The 15709-nt window shown below is 49.2% G+C and overlaps 6 protein-coding genes across 6 annotated transcripts; 5 read left to right on the top strand and 1 right to left on the bottom strand.

Moving 5' to 3' along the window:
* Positions 1–614: 614 nt before the first annotated feature.
* Positions 615–1347, top strand: BC939DRAFT_441468 (uncharacterized protein). The gene has a single exon (XM_051554240.1). It carries the CDS (start codon positions 769–771, stop codon positions 1303–1305), a length of 537 nt encoding a protein of 178 aa, XP_051415759.1. The 5' UTR covers positions 615–768; the 3' UTR covers positions 1306–1347.
* A 174-nt stretch (positions 1348–1521) lies between these two features.
* On the bottom strand, positions 1522–1998 carry BC939DRAFT_441470 (uncharacterized protein). Its single transcript, XM_051554242.1, has one exon. It carries the CDS (start codon positions 1972–1974, stop codon positions 1531–1533), a length of 444 nt encoding a protein of 147 aa, XP_051415760.1. The 5' UTR covers positions 1975–1998; the 3' UTR covers positions 1522–1530.
* Positions 1999–4782: 2784 nt separating this feature from the next.
* On the top strand, positions 4783–5542 carry BC939DRAFT_441472 (uncharacterized protein). The gene has a single exon (XM_051554243.1). The coding sequence runs from the start codon at positions 4897–4899 to the stop codon at positions 5425–5427; it is 531 nt and encodes a 176-aa protein (XP_051415761.1). The 5' UTR covers positions 4783–4896; the 3' UTR covers positions 5428–5542.
* Positions 5543–5664: 122 nt separating this feature from the next.
* BC939DRAFT_441474 (uncharacterized protein) lies at positions 5665–7365 on the top strand. The gene is made up of 6 exons (XM_051554244.1): positions 5665–5810; positions 5931–6038; positions 6128–6318; positions 6413–6478; positions 6579–6659; positions 6759–7365. The coding sequence occupies exons 1-6, from the start codon at positions 5726–5728 to the stop codon at positions 7245–7247; spliced, it is 1020 nt and encodes a 339-aa protein (XP_051415762.1). The 5' UTR covers positions 5665–5725; the 3' UTR covers positions 7248–7365.
* Positions 7366–8973: 1608 nt separating this feature from the next.
* Positions 8974–11470, top strand: BC939DRAFT_420490 (Metallo-dependent phosphatase-like protein). Its single transcript, XM_051553075.1, has 3 exons — positions 8974–9524; positions 9649–9869; positions 9962–11470. Exons 1-3 carry the CDS (start codon positions 9258–9260, stop codon positions 11343–11345), a joined length of 1872 nt encoding a protein of 623 aa, XP_051415763.1. The 5' UTR covers positions 8974–9257; the 3' UTR covers positions 11346–11470.
* Positions 11471–13667: 2197 nt separating this feature from the next.
* On the top strand, positions 13668–15636 carry BC939DRAFT_500155 (Metallo-dependent phosphatase-like protein; the record flags this gene model as incomplete). The annotated part of the gene is made up of 3 exons (XM_051560012.1): positions 13668–13940; positions 14050–14270; positions 14376–15636. 3 exons carry the CDS (start codon positions 13668–13670, stop codon positions 15634–15636), a joined length of 1755 nt encoding a protein of 584 aa, XP_051415764.1.
* Between the last annotated feature and the right edge of the window lie 73 nt (positions 15637–15709).

Genomic DNA, 15709 nt, shown 5'->3' on the forward strand with positions numbered 1-15709 from the left:
AAGAGGGAACTGTTGAAGGTGTATGTGTATTGAAAGGGCGAAGAAGCAAAAAATAAATTGTGCGAAGGGAATGAAAAGGGCCATATTTACTTTTTGTGCGAATGCACTGCCAGGGCTAAAAGGCTGTAAGAACGTCAAAAATAGAACGGCTACAAAAACGCGCCTTAGAAGCGCCTTCGCAAGACTGGCGTACATCGTAGCCGCCATTGAGTGACCTTCACTCTCTATCGGTCCTCGCTCCGCACACCGCCTATGACTAGCCGTGCATTGTCATTTCCAAACAAGGAAGAGAATCCTCTTCAACCTATACACACACGCATGCCAACTCACGAGCAAACAAGAAGGGCATAGGGAGGGCGTATGACCCTGGCATTACCCTTCCTGGATCGAATCCACGGGCGTAGCTCCCTCCATACTGCCGACACTCACCTCACGAGATAGTGCTTCGCCTTGGTCAGTGGTAGCACGCCCTGCGCCTGTCTAAAGATAGCGAACGGCGATAGGAATGACAAACAGTGCCCCATTTCATACGTGTGCCTACGGAAGGTGGTAACATCCACACTCTAGGATTCCTTTGGCGACTTCAACAGCCAACCTGAAGATGACCAGAACGACGCGTATAAAAAGAACGACAACGATCCTCCAAAATTCCCTTCTCACCATCATCGTTATCAGCATCCTCATCAAGTCCAAATCAGAAACGCAACAATAACACCAGCAACACCAGCAATAACAACACCGCACACAAGCAACGCACGCCAAAGCATTATGGTCCGGTCATTCACCTTCACCGCTGTTGTCGCCACCGCAGCCCTCTTCCTCCTCTCCACATCGACCACCGAAGCCGCTCCTCTTCGGAGAGCCACCTACGGCCAAACTGCCGCCTTGGTCTCCGCCTCCGAGTACTGTCTCTTCTTGCCCCCACTCCAGGGCGGCGACATTGCCGAGAACGAGGACCGCGCCGTGGCCTTTTGCAACGTCCCCATTGCCTCCGCACCGAATGCAGGTATCCTCCCCACGGGTTTTATCAAGACTCTGAACTTTGTCGAGAACACCTCAGAGCAATGGGTCCAGATTACAGGTCAGATGGACGGATCTACGTACGATTTGTCATCAAAGGATGAAGGTGGACAGTACGATATGCGGGCGCCCGTGGGAGCGATCTGTGCGGATTACAACGCGTTCGTGCAGATCACGGAGCCGGACCAGGGGATTTACTGTTTGAGGTGCTGTAAGAACAAGAAGGATTGTCCGGTGAACAAGTCAGAGGATGGTTGCGAGCAGGTTCTGGGCGGTGTTTACTAAGACTAGCAACGCGCGAAAAGCAACATCTTTGTTACTATAAACTCCTTTTAATGAAACTTTCTGTCCCTGAACCCATATTTTATTTTTTCTATGGTAAAAGATAATGGAATGAACATGAAACAATAGCGAATGATATTATGAGCCGCTGTAATTCCCTACAGTTCATGTTCAACCGAAGCCCTGCTCGTTGGCAAAAAAAAAAAAAAAAAAAAGAAAGGGTATTCTCTACAAATAGCTGCCACCCAGAACTTTCACGCATCCATGGGTCGACTTGTTAACGGGGCAATCGGTCTTGTTCTGGCAGCAGCGAATGCAGTAGATCTGAGCATCGGGCTCCGTCAGCTGGACAAAGGACTTGTATCCGTTGCACAACGCACCAACGGGGGCGCGCATATCGTACTGTCCACCTCCATCCTTGGGTGAAAGACCATACTTGGAGCGGTCGATGCGGCCGGTGACCTGGACCCAGTTCGCGGTTGTGTTAGCAACAAAGTGGGCGGTCTTGATGAATCCAGCAGGGAGCACCTGGGCGTTAGCTGCGCCGGGCATGTTGGGCTTGGTGCAGAAGGCCACGGCGCGGTCCTCGTTCAGGGCAATGTCGCCGCCGAACTTGGGAGGCAAAAAGATACAGAAATCGGTCTGACTCAAGATCGTACCCGTCTGGCCCATCTTAGCGGGCGTGGTAGGCTTGGGGGCTGCGCTGGTGGTGTGAGTGGTGGTCGTAGCCTTGGGCTTGGGAGCTGCGCTGGTGGTGTGAGTGGTGGTCGTAGCCTTGGGCTTGTGAGCTGCGCTGGTGGTGTGAGTGGTGGTCGTAACCTTGGGCTTGACGGCCTTTGACTTGTGGAGGGCAGTGGTGGTATGGGTGGCCTTCTTGTGAGGGTTGGCCGTGGTTGTAGTATGATGAGTCGTTGATGCCTTGGCGGGGGCAGCCATGGCCATCGTGGCAATCAAGGCCACGAGCATTGCAGCAAGGACGATCTTAAGCTGGGTGTGCATCATTCTGAGGGTCGTAAAGCGGAAGTAGAGGGGAGAGGAGAGTGTGGGGGAGGGTGTCCGTGAATGTAGTGGAAAGGGATTGTCTGTCAAGATGGAATGGGCGGATATGGGGACGAGGAACCTGCTATCCAGCCTTTTATACGTGCCAGGGGCTAATGTATGGGGCCCAGGCAGGAATGCAATATGGGGCTCACTGACTCTATTATTATCCCAATTTGTACGGAGAAGTATGAAAACGTTAATTCATGTCCGGTTGGACAGTGGCGCTAGAACGAATGCTACCCAAGAAGGAACCAAGAGCACACGATTTGTTCCAATTTGGATGTCGAACAAAGACATCTGCGGCTGCTGGACAACTTCGCCTCTCCCCAGCGGAGGCGTCCATGCCCCGCCCTAGATTCCCAAAGAGAGAAGCCCTCGTGCTCGCTCGCCTCTCCGTGCTGCTATACTTTCCACTACCCCGTTATCCCACAAGCCAGTCCCCGCGGCACTTTGTCGATCGCAGCCACTGCTCTTTCCCAAACACAACCTTCGTCTGTTAAAGTTGAATGAGATATACCTTTCTGACCAATTAATGTTGTGGCAACGAAGGGGTCTCTCCTGCCGCCATTATTCCAATGCTTCCCCTAGAATCGTGACCAAAAAGGTCGGCGAGGCCAATTTGCCTTTCGCAGCGCCATACAAAAAAAAGACAACGCGCGCGCCATTATGAATTTGATCCACCTTTCTCGTTTCCCCGTTTACGAGCCAGCTCCTTTGCTACCTATCTTTAACATCACTTTACGCCAGGCTGGCATCCCTATTAATAAATACTGCACATCCCTGAGAGGAAGCATTAGTGCGCATTCAGAATTCCCGGCTGTTGCTTTAGCTGAGGGTCTCTCAATTCTTTTTTAAAAAAAAAAAAGGTACACGGGCTGTAGCATAGGAGTGGTGGTTAAAAATGAAGAGGAGCTTGGACAGTATCTGCACCGGACACTCTGCCAGTCCCCAAATTTGTGAATGCTTGTATGAAACGAGACAATGACGCCCTAAAAAAGTAAATGCTCATGGCATCCGTAAACCTCCTCTCTATCCATATACACCTTTCTATCCATCTAACCTTCCGCCCATATGCTCTCGCAGCCAATATCACTAGTGCCTCCAATGGTATCTTTCTCATGCATCACATTCTTTTTATGGACAGTTCGCTTTTCGTTTTTGGACTAGTCAGTGCATGGCGGGTTAAATGCGGGACCTGGAGGCCATCGCCAAAATGAAAGCAATTAGGGGGGGATGTGGACAGCAAATGGCAGTATACCTGCTGTATGCCTTTAGTGGAGAGCGAAGAGCATTTTGGGGATGGAAACATCAGAAGGATCCTTTACCTGTTGCTTTATCCGTAAAAATAGACGCACGCAGGACAGATGAAGCCAAACGCCAATGGCTTTTCTGTTCATTTCTACCCAATTGGGGCTAGAATAATCTCTTTCAAACCCAAATCAGCACTACACCTCTCGGCCAGACCTGGACACACACTCTTCCTTATATGAAGTTAGTGGGTCTTATTTCGCGCGCAAAGGTGTAAATGCGGACAGGCTGTCCATATACTGTTTAATTAATCCTCGCAGCGCCGTAAAGTGAAGGGAGGACCTTCTTCCCCATTGACATGAGTACGGCGCTGGACTCATGCGGTACTGTGCCCTTCTTCCGTCTTTTGGCGCTATAAGGACCCTTAAATCTATCTGTGTAGTATATCTAGCTGGTGTATTTTTACAACTGGCTATAATGGCTACTCTTATCATTGGAAAATAAAAAAAGAAAAGAAAGGAGATGGCCGACAGACCAATTGGCCATAGCCTGGGATAGACAGTAAAGGGCTCAGATAATTTCATGAACCTCCGCTTTTCGATCTGTGTAACGTCCATATGGGCCATTTTTACCGAGATTTGCATGTCTGCATGCGGCATGCATCACATTCCTTCAAGACATACGCCTCATGTAGGAACCAAAATGTCCTCCATTTCTGGGAGGATAAATGGTCCGTGGATGTAGCACAATAATAATTTTATCCGCCCTAGTAGCGCGCAAGAGTAGTTTCGTGCCACCTGATTCTGTGGTTGTTATTGTCTACCAACCGAATATACAACACCATTCGGAATGGTTTTTGCCAGCTAAAGAGGCCTGACATCGCGTCCTCGATGATAATTGTCGAGGGTAAGAAAGGAAAAAAAACTATCATATCTATCCACCAAGGTGCTCTTCCATGAAAGCATAAAGCAGAAAATAGATCGCTGAAGTGAGAGGGCAAAATGTCGCAGTAAGGGCCCGCGAGGCCGTTTACCGGGAAATCGCGCCTGTGCTAGACTCTAAAGCCCAAGAGCATATTACCAGGGAGCATTTACAAAAATAAAACGTAAACATGTGCGCCCCAGTTGCCCTGAAGATAACAAAGCAGACGGATTGGATCCAGGGAACAACTCTTCGAAAAGGTATAAAAGAGTTTCTTGACCGCCTACTCCACAATCCCTTGTCTTTCTTACTCCAATTCTCTCAGCCTCTCAACCTTCTCCACTCCTACACGCCACAACCCACCCCCACAAACGAACCAACAAAATGCTCTTCACAAAGTCTTTCGTCGCCGCCACTTTCCTCGCCGTCCTCTCGGTCGCTTCGGCTGGCAAGTCTAGCACCAAGGCCGTCAAGGGCCAGACCGGCGTCATCACCAACGCCAAGGATTTCTGCCTCTTCCTTCCCCCCATGTATGGCGGTGGTATCTCCGAGAACGAGGACCGCGCCGTTGCCTTCTGCACCAAGCCCAACATGACTGGCGCGCCCAACGCTGGAGTCCTCCCCGCTGGATTCATCAAGACCGCCCACTTTGTCCGCAACACTGCTGCCGACTGGGTCCAGGTCACTGGACGCATGAATGGTAAGACCTACGGTCTCTCCAAGAAGGACGGTGGCGGACAGTACGACATCAAGGCCCCCGTCGGCTCCAAGTGCTCCGGCTACAAGTACTTTGTTGAGTTGGTCGAGCCCGATCAGGACATCTACTGCATCCGCTGCTGCAAGACCAAGTCTGACTGCCCCGTCAACAAGTCGACCTACGGATGCAAGAAGGTCCTCGGCGGCAACTACGCTTAAGCTGCTTTCGCTTTACTAGACCGCGTAACAATATCACACCATCATATGCCACCACCCTCCATACAATAGAGAGACCCCCACACCGTACCTGACGTACATTTTAGACAAATTCCCAATAAAAAATAAAAAAACAAAAAAAAGCACGCGTTCAAAGTTCAACGAAAGTTAGTGGCAATTAGGCTGGCCTCAAGATTGGTGGCAACACATTTTTTTTTTTTTTTTTCCTCGCACGCTGCAACATCACAACACCTTCTCATTGCAATCAAGACAACTGGACGCGATTGCTGCATTAATCAACATGAATCCAGAACACGAAGACTCTGTCATTACTAAGGACCTTCGCAGGCAGTTTCATCGCGATGGATTCCTCATTGTCAGGAACGGTAATCTTATTGCGCCACACAGACATTTTCAAGGACATACATGTTTTCTGCGCTGCAGTCCGCCATCGAAGTTGAGGTTGCCTAACCTAACCGCTTCTTCATATATCCCTAATGCCATAGCATTGGATCATGAAGAAGTCGAGGTCTTTCGTCGAGAGGTCGATTGCCTCGTGAACTTTCTAATCTCAGAAAACATCGATATTATGAAGGACTATGGCGGAGTCATTGGTAGGCACTCATTCATTCTCGATCCCTGTCCGTAGTCATGGTTAACTTTATAATGTTTCCTCATGCTTGTTTTTTTTTTATGAATATAGAGCCGATCTCATGTGGATACATCGACCCTCCTGTCTCGCAAATGTATATTCTGTCCAAACGGCCCTACTCGGCTCTCAGGAACTTGGTAACAGAAGACCCTGATACCGTGGTGCCCGTTCTGTTTGGAAAGATGCCAGCGCTTGCAAAGCACTTGTTACCAACGGATACGTCAGAAAATCCGCTGTGCTTGGTACGTATTGCCTATGAGATCGCGTTTTTGTACAAGCATTCTGCCATTACTTCCACCTACCAATAAGACGTCTTCAACTTCGTGCTCTCTTTAGTTCAACGAACAATACATCGTAAAGACACCAAAATCAGCATCGATATCATCCTTTGCATGGCATCAGGTATGCCTCTTTGTTCTGCGCAGCGTTTATTTCATTATGGCTGAAAATAAAGACGATGAACAAGGCGCGCAGTAGCTGATGCGCTGTCTTTGGTTTCTAGGACTCGCAGTACATGGACTCTACAGCTCAAACAGCGTACCCGATCGTGTCTTGCTGGACAGCCTTGGATGATGTGAACATTGTAGGCATTTTCGTCATGTAGTGCTGCTTCGATGAACGTATGTTAATGTAAGCTGCGCCCCCATCTTATTTGTATCCTTTTCTTGCCCTATCTCTCTAGTCAAACGGAACACTGCTGATTGAGCCGTTCCCTATACCAATTGACCCCACGACTGGGGAACGCCTTGACCTGCCTAACTCGCTGGACGATCTTGATACACACCTTCAGCTCCACAGGGGGCTTGCGTCCCTTTACCAAGGAGAGTTGGACCGCGACAAGGCTCTTGTACAGGCGCAAGAAAAGGATCCTTTCTCCATGTTGAAACACAAGGCTGGAAGACCAATTAATGTCTCGGATCCCGAGCAATGGATGAAGCGATGCGAGAGGCAACGCCCTGTACTGGTTGACATTTCTGCGGGCTCGATCGTGTTTCTATCAGGGTTTGTGAGGCATTGTAGTTTGGGCAATACATCTTCAAAGTTTCGAAGGGCTTACATGCCCCAGTTCTCGGCGGGGAAGGTCGTGACAGACGATGGTGGGATCGTCTCGTTAGCCGTGCCTTGTACGGACCACTTGCATGACAGAGATCAGGATATGGACGCGGTCTGATAGATAAGATGAAACACACACCTATTATGTTGGCGACAAAATGTGTGGTCTTTGCTACTTATTCCTCTACCGTCTGGTAATCCGCTCAGGATATATACTTAAAATAAAAAAACGGTGCTACCGCCTTTTGACATTTACTTTGTCCAATGATGTCAAGCAAGGAATACAAAATACAAAGTGCCTGACTCTCCACATACCTGCAAGGTATCGCTGCCTCACGGTCCACATTCCTTCACAAGAGCACGTCCAAATACAGGAACGCTCTCGCTGCTCTCACTGCTCTCACTATAGCTCCGAGCGATATTTGGTGGCACACAACCAAGAGAGCAGATGTTGCCCTTGTGTCGCAAATATGGTTTGCCCGTCCAAAGAAGTGTCCTGGAGGACACAATTGGACATGACAGGTCAATGGTTTATGTAATGAAGGTAGGGCTAGACTCATTTGCAAAAGGCCAATCGTCGCATTGCATAGGAAGTTGAGTGTTCTGGCTACGACCGAGGTGTCATGTTTTTTCCACATGCTATTCGTAAAACTAGCAAAGAGAACTAAAACGCGTTCGACTCACACCAGACGCGCGTTTCGAAGCGTCAATCACAGAAAGCGAGCGCAAGAAAATAAATAATGCCGGTGATTTTGTTTTTTTTTTTGCGTTGCTCGTGGTGAGAACTGATCGCGCCTCGGCTGATGCCTTGAGATGAGTTGGAGTTGGCGCGTGACGAAGGATCTATTTAAATGGTCGCGATGATCGGTCCTCTCAATCAAGTTTAGTTTGCGCTAACAGGATAGGCGCCCCTATGTTGAAATCAAAGCAATGGTCTCCAGACGCGCAGTATCCATAGTGGAACGAGGCTGCTAGGGTTCCTTCGGGGCCGCCAACGGCTGACTATTTTTTATGACAGCTCTCAGTATTGTTTTTTCCCGGAAGCCTGCCTCCACTTCATTGTTCCTTGCACAAAAAAAAAAGAACGAGAACTGGCTGGCTGGCTAGCGCGCCCTACACACTGTTCTTGTTTGGATCCCAGGGCAGGCGTTGATATTCAGGAGCCCCAGTCGCTGGTTCTCTGGATGAACTTTTTTTCTTTAATATTTTTGTCGTGGCTCATAGTGATAAAATGGCCAATGTAGCGAGCTGTAATAACAAATACGGCAATTCGAATTACGACCTATTCCCATTTTCTTGCGGTCAGCCTACTGTAAGTCGCTTGCTCAGCTTCTGGTCCTTTGCATGCAGCCGACCTCATAAACCAGGAATGCGGTAATGCACAGCAAAATGAAGAGATCGTTTGAGATTCACCAAAAACGGTGGATCTCAGCGCCTCACTAGATTATATGGCGCACTTCCCCGATTGAACGAATTTTTCGGCAAGAACTGGATTGTTTACTGCATAGCTTACATACTCCTCTTCTTTCTTTCGCGGCGAGATGGCGCCCACGGCACACTCATACACCATCCCAAGAGAGTCCATGCGAAGGGGCAGCTAACGGACTGAAGCGCGGATAAAAAAGACATATATCGATGGATGTACTCGCGGTTCCATGCTGCGAGAGGCTGGTGTCCGTCCCTATCACTCGCATTCCGTTCGCTCCGTATGCTTGGGAACCATGTTTTGAGTCCCATTTAAAACTTTATCTCAACAACTACGGAGCTCGTCCCACAATTCACGGCCCTTGCGCTCTCAAGAAAGAAAGATGGTAGTTCCTTGCAGGCACATGTGCACCGAACCTCTTGAAGTAAAAGAACAACTATGGAGAAACGCATGCGAGATTGAAAAAAGAACCTCGTTTACAAGTTTCCATTCCGGTGCTCCATATAAAAGGCTCTGCATTTTTCGAGGCGTTCTGTTGCTGTTACCGCCTTGACCTCCGTCCTATCTCAGAATCGACTCTCTTTCTTTTCCTTCATACATCCTCAGATCATCCTTCTGGGCTACACAGCATTTCATTTCTAGGGGTCACCGACCTCCTCAGTGGATACAACTCTTCCTTTCCACACACACACATAAAAAAAAATGCTTATTCGTGTTTCAGCAGTTATTCTCTCATTGATAGCTGCCACCTCGGTCTGCGCTGCCCCTACTCCAGCTCACCTCGAGAAGCAGGATACCATTTTGAACCATCTGAAAGACGTGATCACCGAGGCGCTCAGGGATCTTGGATGCGACGCCTGTGTCGCTGCACTAGTTGCCGCCAAAGACGCTGCCCACCAGAACAAAGATTGGGTCCTCAAAGCTGCCAATGGGTTATGCAGAGAACTCAAGTTGATGGACGCGGATGTGGTATGTGCTTTCAATCTCTTTGTTCCATGAGAGAAAAAATCGATTGTCAAATCAACCCTGTGGGATAATGTCTATCCGTCTCCTCCTAATTAACTTTTTTCTTTCTCCTCTCCAATTGATTTAGTGCCAGGGATTGGTCTACAGTCAAGGTTCAGTGTTCATCGACGCTATTCTGCGAGCGAAATTGTTGTCCGGCGATGGCAAGATGATTTGCTACCAGATCTTGGGTGCTTGCCCTGCGCCTGCTATCACGTCCGGAGCCGTGAAATTCCCCAAGCCTAAGCCTGTCAACGCCAACATTCCTGCTCCCAGCGGGAGGCGAATCGATGTCCTGCATTTGTCCGAGTACGCTTTGCACTCTTTACTCATTACCACGTAACTCTCGGTCCGTTCAACAACACATTAATAGGTTCTTTATTTTTTTCTCTCTGTTTCAGTTGGCACGTTGATGACCAGTATACGCCTGGTTCTGAAGGCGCCTGCAACAAGCCCTTGTGCTGCCGCAAGTATGCAGACTCACCTGTCACCCCAACTCTTGCTGCTTCTACCTGGGGTGAGTACAACTGCGACTCTCCAGTCAAGCTTGGAGAAGACCTATTAGAGTTCGTGCCCTCGGTCGCCAAGCCCAAATTCGCCATCATGACCGGTGATGTCCCTCCACACGATGTCTGGCTGGGAAACAAAAGCTCAGTGCTCCCACAAGAGGAGAAAGCGTACGATGTCATGGCCTCTGGATTTTCGGGTAAGATCTATCCTACTGTTGGCAACCACGAAGCTGGACCTACGAATCTGTTCCCCACGCCTAGAACTGGCGGCGACAATTCATGGCTCTACGCCAGCTTGGCCGACAACTGGTCCCGTTGGTTGCCCTCAGATGCTGTCGACTCGGTCAAGGACTATGGCGCCTATGCCGCCAGTCCTCGAAAGGGCCTCCGCATCATCTCGCTCAACACCAACTTTTGCTACAAATTGAACTTTTATCTCTACGGTAACACCAGGGATTACGATCCCTTTGGCGAACTCAAGTGGCTCATTAACCAACTCCAGGCCGCTGAAGACACAGGCGAGCGCGCTTGGATCATTGGCCACGTCGGTCCCTCCCAGATAGATTGCCTCCAGAACTGGTCTGCACAGTACTACCAGGTCATCCAACGCTACTCTCCACATGTCATTGCTGAGCAGTTCTTTGGGCATGCCCATTACGATGAGTTTTCGGTCTATTACCAGTCTGGCATCAAGGACGCCCAGAACGCTATCTCGACTGCTTGGACTGGACCCTCTGTTACTCCTTACACGAATATAAATCCTGGTTTTCGCGTCTATAAGGTCGACACCGGCAACTGGAACGTTTATGATTCCCTGACCTACATTGCCGATCTCTCGCAAGCCGCTACCTGGGATGCCACGGGTGTAACGCCTAACTGGCACCTGGAATACTCGGCACGTCAGGTCTACGGTACCTACGTGCCCATCGCCGCTGATGCACCCTTGAGCGCCTCATGGTGGCATAATGTCACGACAGTGTTCCAGAGCAACAATACTGCCTTCCAGCAGTACTGGACCTACCGCGGCAAGTCTGCTAACCGAATGGCTGCATGCGTGCCCGGATCCGGGTGCCCAGAGGAGATGATCTGTAAACTGCGTGCGGGCAATAGTTCGGACGAATGCAGTACGGCTTCGTTCGGAATCAAACACGATGATCATGAAGGCGAGACCATGGATTGGAAGGCGACAGATTCTACGGAACTACACAGTCTTTACAGACGCACTGCCCCCAAACCTTGGAACAAGAGCCTGTGTGGACTGACATCTCACATATAGTAGCGAGTTGACTTTCATAGAAAAAAGGGAACTTCTCTCGCCTTATATTTGATTATCTATAATAACAATGAAATGCGCTATTCATATATCAATCAATCGCGATGCCGAAAGGTCGCGTGGGTGGTTTTATTAAATAAATTCGACGCCCCCGAAAACGAGTTTCATTCGGTCCGATCATGCAACAGCCGCATCTGTTTGCGTACATCTTGAGCATTAATCAGTGCGGAATGTATTCCTCGCGTGGTGCAATGACTCTAAACACGCCTTCATTGGCCGATCGCGTTGCCCAACCACTCTCTTTCCTAGGAACATATATGTGCTCGCGTTCCTATATTCAATGGAGAAAGTAGATGGCGCGGCGCTCGACAGGACGCTCCATCTGAATAAATAGGAAGCCGACTCTTTTTCTTTTTTTCTATGCGACCGACGTAGAAGGAAAATGCAGTAGTGCGCGTCCTCTTGGACTGGGGGCCAACTCCTGGACTTGGAAAAACATAGTTGCTTGTCAACCAGTTGTCTGGATATGTGAACAAGCAATGTTGTAGTATGCTGTCTTTTTTCATTTGGAAAGGCTGTGGTGGGGTGCTTACCTCTGCCAAATCCCTCAATTTTCTTGATCATAGAGTACACTCCGCGCTGTCGGTCGATGCTCTGCAAGCTGGGTTGTTTGAGCGTTGTCTCCAATGGCCGCTTGGGTCGATGCTTTTTTTTTGTGATTAACGGTATTGAGAGTGCATATACGGACATGGCTCAAATGAAACACTGTATAGGGAGTGGCCATCCATCGTTTAATTTTTCAAGAACATATTCTAAGAAAGTCCAGAAAAAAAGAGAATAGAGGACAATAGTCGCATAAGTATAATGAGACATGATCTCGATGAGAAGAGAGAGAGAGAGAGAGAGAGGGAAGGAGCAGAATGGAAATGGCTTTTTTGCATTGAACCCCGGTAAGGACCAAGTCAAAAAGTTCAGAACATGAGAGCAAGGTCAATTCAGGCCGGCCTATTGTTCTCTCTGCTCCCTACTCGAACAGACCTTTCTCTAGCTTCATGTACAAAAGCCATAGACTACATCCGCGCGAATGCATATTCTTAGCCAATATCGCAGGGTTAATAGTGGCATCTTATTGCTGCGACATATGCTCAAGCCTACAGTTGTCAGTCAGGAGGCGATGTTCTGAAAGTATTTCTGGGCGAGAAGGCATAGCGCCTGTGATTTATTCGACGTACCATTATTACAGGGCGCAATTAATCTGCACCACCCGGTTACTGCCAATGAGAGAAAGAAGTGCCTGTCTCATTAACCTTGTTCGTTATATCTCTGGATGACTGGCATCCACACGTCGTTGGATTTGACGCTTCAGGGGATTCATTAACAAGACCAGGAGTATCTTTTTTTCCGACGCGTATATGCTAAACAAAGTTTGGCATTTTAATTAGGCTGCCTCAAACCAGACCGTGAAAATGTACCTCTCTTTTTGGACTTACCTATTTGTAAAAGCGAAGACCTTACCGTTAGGACAAAACGCACAGCAAACACTTTCCATGTAAAGCAGAACGAACAGCCAACGTTTAGACTTGAAAACGAATACTTCGTTTGCACCGTGCAGAATTTTCACGGGCTAATTAATCACTTGGCCTACAGGCTTGCGATATTGATAGGAGTAACGGTGTTGGATAGAGCTTGATCAAGGCTTTCCTGCTGTAGGATCTGCACTGTATTGACCTATGAAGTACGTACGAGTACCCTTCACGTGGTGCAGACGGGACCCGCTTTGACTTTCTTGTCTGTAAGTGAAAATAAGGGTAAAATATCGCACTGCGTTCTGTGATACGGCTGTTCATTTTTTATTCCTTACTACTGGGCAGCCAACATCTAACCTGGCGCCATCCGATCTGCAGCAGGAAAGCCTTGATCAAGCTCTATCCAACACCGTTACTCCTATCAATATCGCAAGCCTGTAGGCCAAGTGATTAATTAGCCCGTGAAAATTCTGCACGGTGCAAACGAAGTATTCGTTTTCAAGTCTAAACGTTGGCTGTTCGTTCTGCTTTACATGGAAAGTGTTTGCTGTGCGTTTTGTCCTAACGGTAAGGTCTTCGCTTTTACAAATAGGTAAGTCCAAAAAGGGGACAGTTTGGTTTGACGCAGGCTATTATGATGTTTCGCATCCCATCAACAGGTGCCTATATAACGCGCTTAATCCGTCGTCTTTTTTTTATTCTTCCTCCTTGTCTCCATCAATTGGCACCTTCAATCAAGTGCCTAATCCTCTCACTCTCTCCTTTGCCATATTCACACCTTAACTCACCCTCATTTACTATGCGCGTTCGTGTCTCCTCCGTCATTCTTTCTCTGGTGGTCGCCACTTTGGTTATTGCCGCCCCAGCTCCTCATGCCGCCCGCCTTGAGAAGCGTGACGAGGCCGAGGACAAAATCAGTGATTTGCTGACCAAAGCGCTCGAGTCTTTGGGATGTGATGACTGTCTTGCTGCGTTGGTTGGGGTGAAAGAATATGCGATCTCGGACAAGTCCAGGGTGCTGGAGATTGTCAATAATCTCTGCCCGACCCTGTCCATGTACCCTACTGATGTAGTATGTTCACGTCGCTGGTCAGATCGTTTAATCCATTTAACGTATTATTCATATTCTCGCGTTGTTGACTATATGAGGCTAACCATATCATGTCCTTTTTAAATCCCAGTGCACTGGTGTGGTCTACATGCAAGGCCCCGTCCTCCTCGACTCGATCATCGCTGCCGACCTCACCTCCGACGACGGTAGAAAACTCTGCTTTCAGGCCGCCGGCGCTTGTCCTGCTCCTGATATCGGCGATACCACCGTTATCTTCCCAAAGCCCAGGCCCGCTGACCCTGTCGCCCCTCCTCCAAGTGGTACTCAAGTGGAGGTTCTCCACTTCTCCGAGTAAGCTGACCAGGCTTTTTTTCTTTTTTTAAAGTCTCCCTTAGACGGATACATCCAGATATTTTAAACCCTAACGCGTTTTTAAAACTTTATTTTTATCAACAGCTGGCACGTTGACGAGGAATACGTCCCTGGCACCGATGCTATCTGCAACAGACCCATGTGCTGCCGAAAGTACGACGACTCTCCCTCAAACATCACACGCGCCGCTGCCTCTTGGGGCGACTACAGCTGTGACGCCCCTGTCAAGCTGGGCCTGGACCTGCTGAGCTATATTCCCTCGGTCGCCAAGCCCAGCTTCTCCATCATGACCGGTGATGTCCCTCCACACGATGTCTGGCTCGAGGACCGATCCGCCGTCCTCCCCATAGAGAGACATGCATACGCAAATATGGATAATTTGGGCATCAATATTTATCCCACTGTCGGAAACCATGAGTCTGGACCCACGAACCTGTACCCCACCGAGGCCTCTGGCGGAGATCTCTCCTGGTTATATTCCAGCTTGGCCGACAACTGGTCCCGTTGGTTGCCTTCAGATGCTGTCGACTGGGTTAAGAACTACGGTGCCTATGCCGCCAGTCCTCAAAAGGGCCTCCGCATCATCTCGCTCAACACCAACTTTTGCTACAGAATGAACTTTTATCTTTATGCCGACGTCGATGATCACGATCCCAACGGAATGATCAAATGGTTCATCAACCAACTCCAGGCCGCTGAAGACGCAGGCGAACGCGTTTGGATTATTGCACACTTCAACCCCTCCCAGATAAATTGCCTCCAGAACTGGTCTGCACAGTACTACGAGATCGTTCAACGCTACTCTCCACATGTCATTGCTGAGCAGTTCTTTGGGCATACCCATTACGATGAGCTTTCGATCTACTACCAGCCTGGCATCAAGGACGCCCAGAACGCTATCTCGACTGCATGGACTGGACCCTCTGTCACTCCTCACTCGAATTTGAATCCCGGTTTCCGCATCTACCAGGTCGACACCGGCAACTGGAACGTTTATGATTCCCTGACCTACATCGCCGACCTCTCGCAAGCCACTACCTGGGATGCCACGGGTGCAACACCTAACTGGCACCTGGAATACTCGGCACGTCAGGCCTATGGTTCCTATGTGCCCATTGCAGACGACGCCCCCCTGAGCGCCTCATGGTGGCACGATGTCACTGTCGCGTTCGAGTCCGACAGTGCCGCCTTCCAGCAGTACTGGACATATCGCGGCAAGTCTGCTAACAGGATTGGCGCCTGCGCTGCCAACACAACATGTCCTGCTCAGACGATTTGCAATATGCGTGCCGGAATGAGCTCGGAACTTTGCTCGAAGATCACATTCTCGCTCACGAAGGAATGAGATGGAAACCAGGAGGGGGCTGTCCCGGGCATGCACAGCCAATATGAAAGTGCTCCTTGGGACTTGGAATGAG

This window comes from Gamsiella multidivaricata (assembly GCF_025024155.1).
Source record: "Gamsiella multidivaricata strain RSA 2152 chromosome Unknown BC939scaffold_10, whole genome shotgun sequence".
NCBI classification, from domain to species: domain Eukaryota; kingdom Fungi; phylum Mortierellomycota; class Mortierellomycetes; order Mortierellales; family Mortierellaceae; genus Gamsiella; species Gamsiella multidivaricata.

Excerpts from the sequence above, each read along its gene's own strand:
- BC939DRAFT_441468 (XM_051554240.1), top strand. The coding sequence starts at position 769 with ATGGTCCGGTCATTCACCTTCACCGCTGTTGTCGCCACCGCAGCCCTC.
- BC939DRAFT_441470 (XM_051554242.1), bottom strand. The coding sequence starts at position 1,974 with ATGGGCCAGACGGGTACGATCTTGAGTCAGACCGATTTCTGTATCTTT.
- BC939DRAFT_441472 (XM_051554243.1), top strand. The coding sequence starts at position 4,897 with ATGCTCTTCACAAAGTCTTTCGTCGCCGCCACTTTCCTCGCCGTCCTC.
- BC939DRAFT_441474 (XM_051554244.1), top strand. The coding sequence starts at position 5,726 with ATGAATCCAGAACACGAAGACTCTGTCATTACTAAGGACCTTCGCAGG. Across the intron at positions 5,811-5,930 it reads ATTCCTCATTGTCAGGAACG|CATTGGATCATGAAGAAGTC; the intron begins GTAATCTTATTG and ends CTAATGCCATAG. Across the intron at positions 6,660-6,758 it reads CCTTGGATGATGTGAACATT|TCAAACGGAACACTGCTGAT; the intron begins GTAGGCATTTTC and ends CTATCTCTCTAG.
- BC939DRAFT_420490 (XM_051553075.1), top strand. The coding sequence starts at position 9,258 with ATGCTTATTCGTGTTTCAGCAGTTATTCTCTCATTGATAGCTGCCACC. Across the intron at positions 9,525-9,648 it reads AGTTGATGGACGCGGATGTG|TGCCAGGGATTGGTCTACAG; the intron begins GTATGTGCTTTC and ends CAATTGATTTAG. Across the intron at positions 9,870-9,961 it reads GATGTCCTGCATTTGTCCGA|TTGGCACGTTGATGACCAGT; the intron begins GTACGCTTTGCA and ends TCTCTGTTTCAG.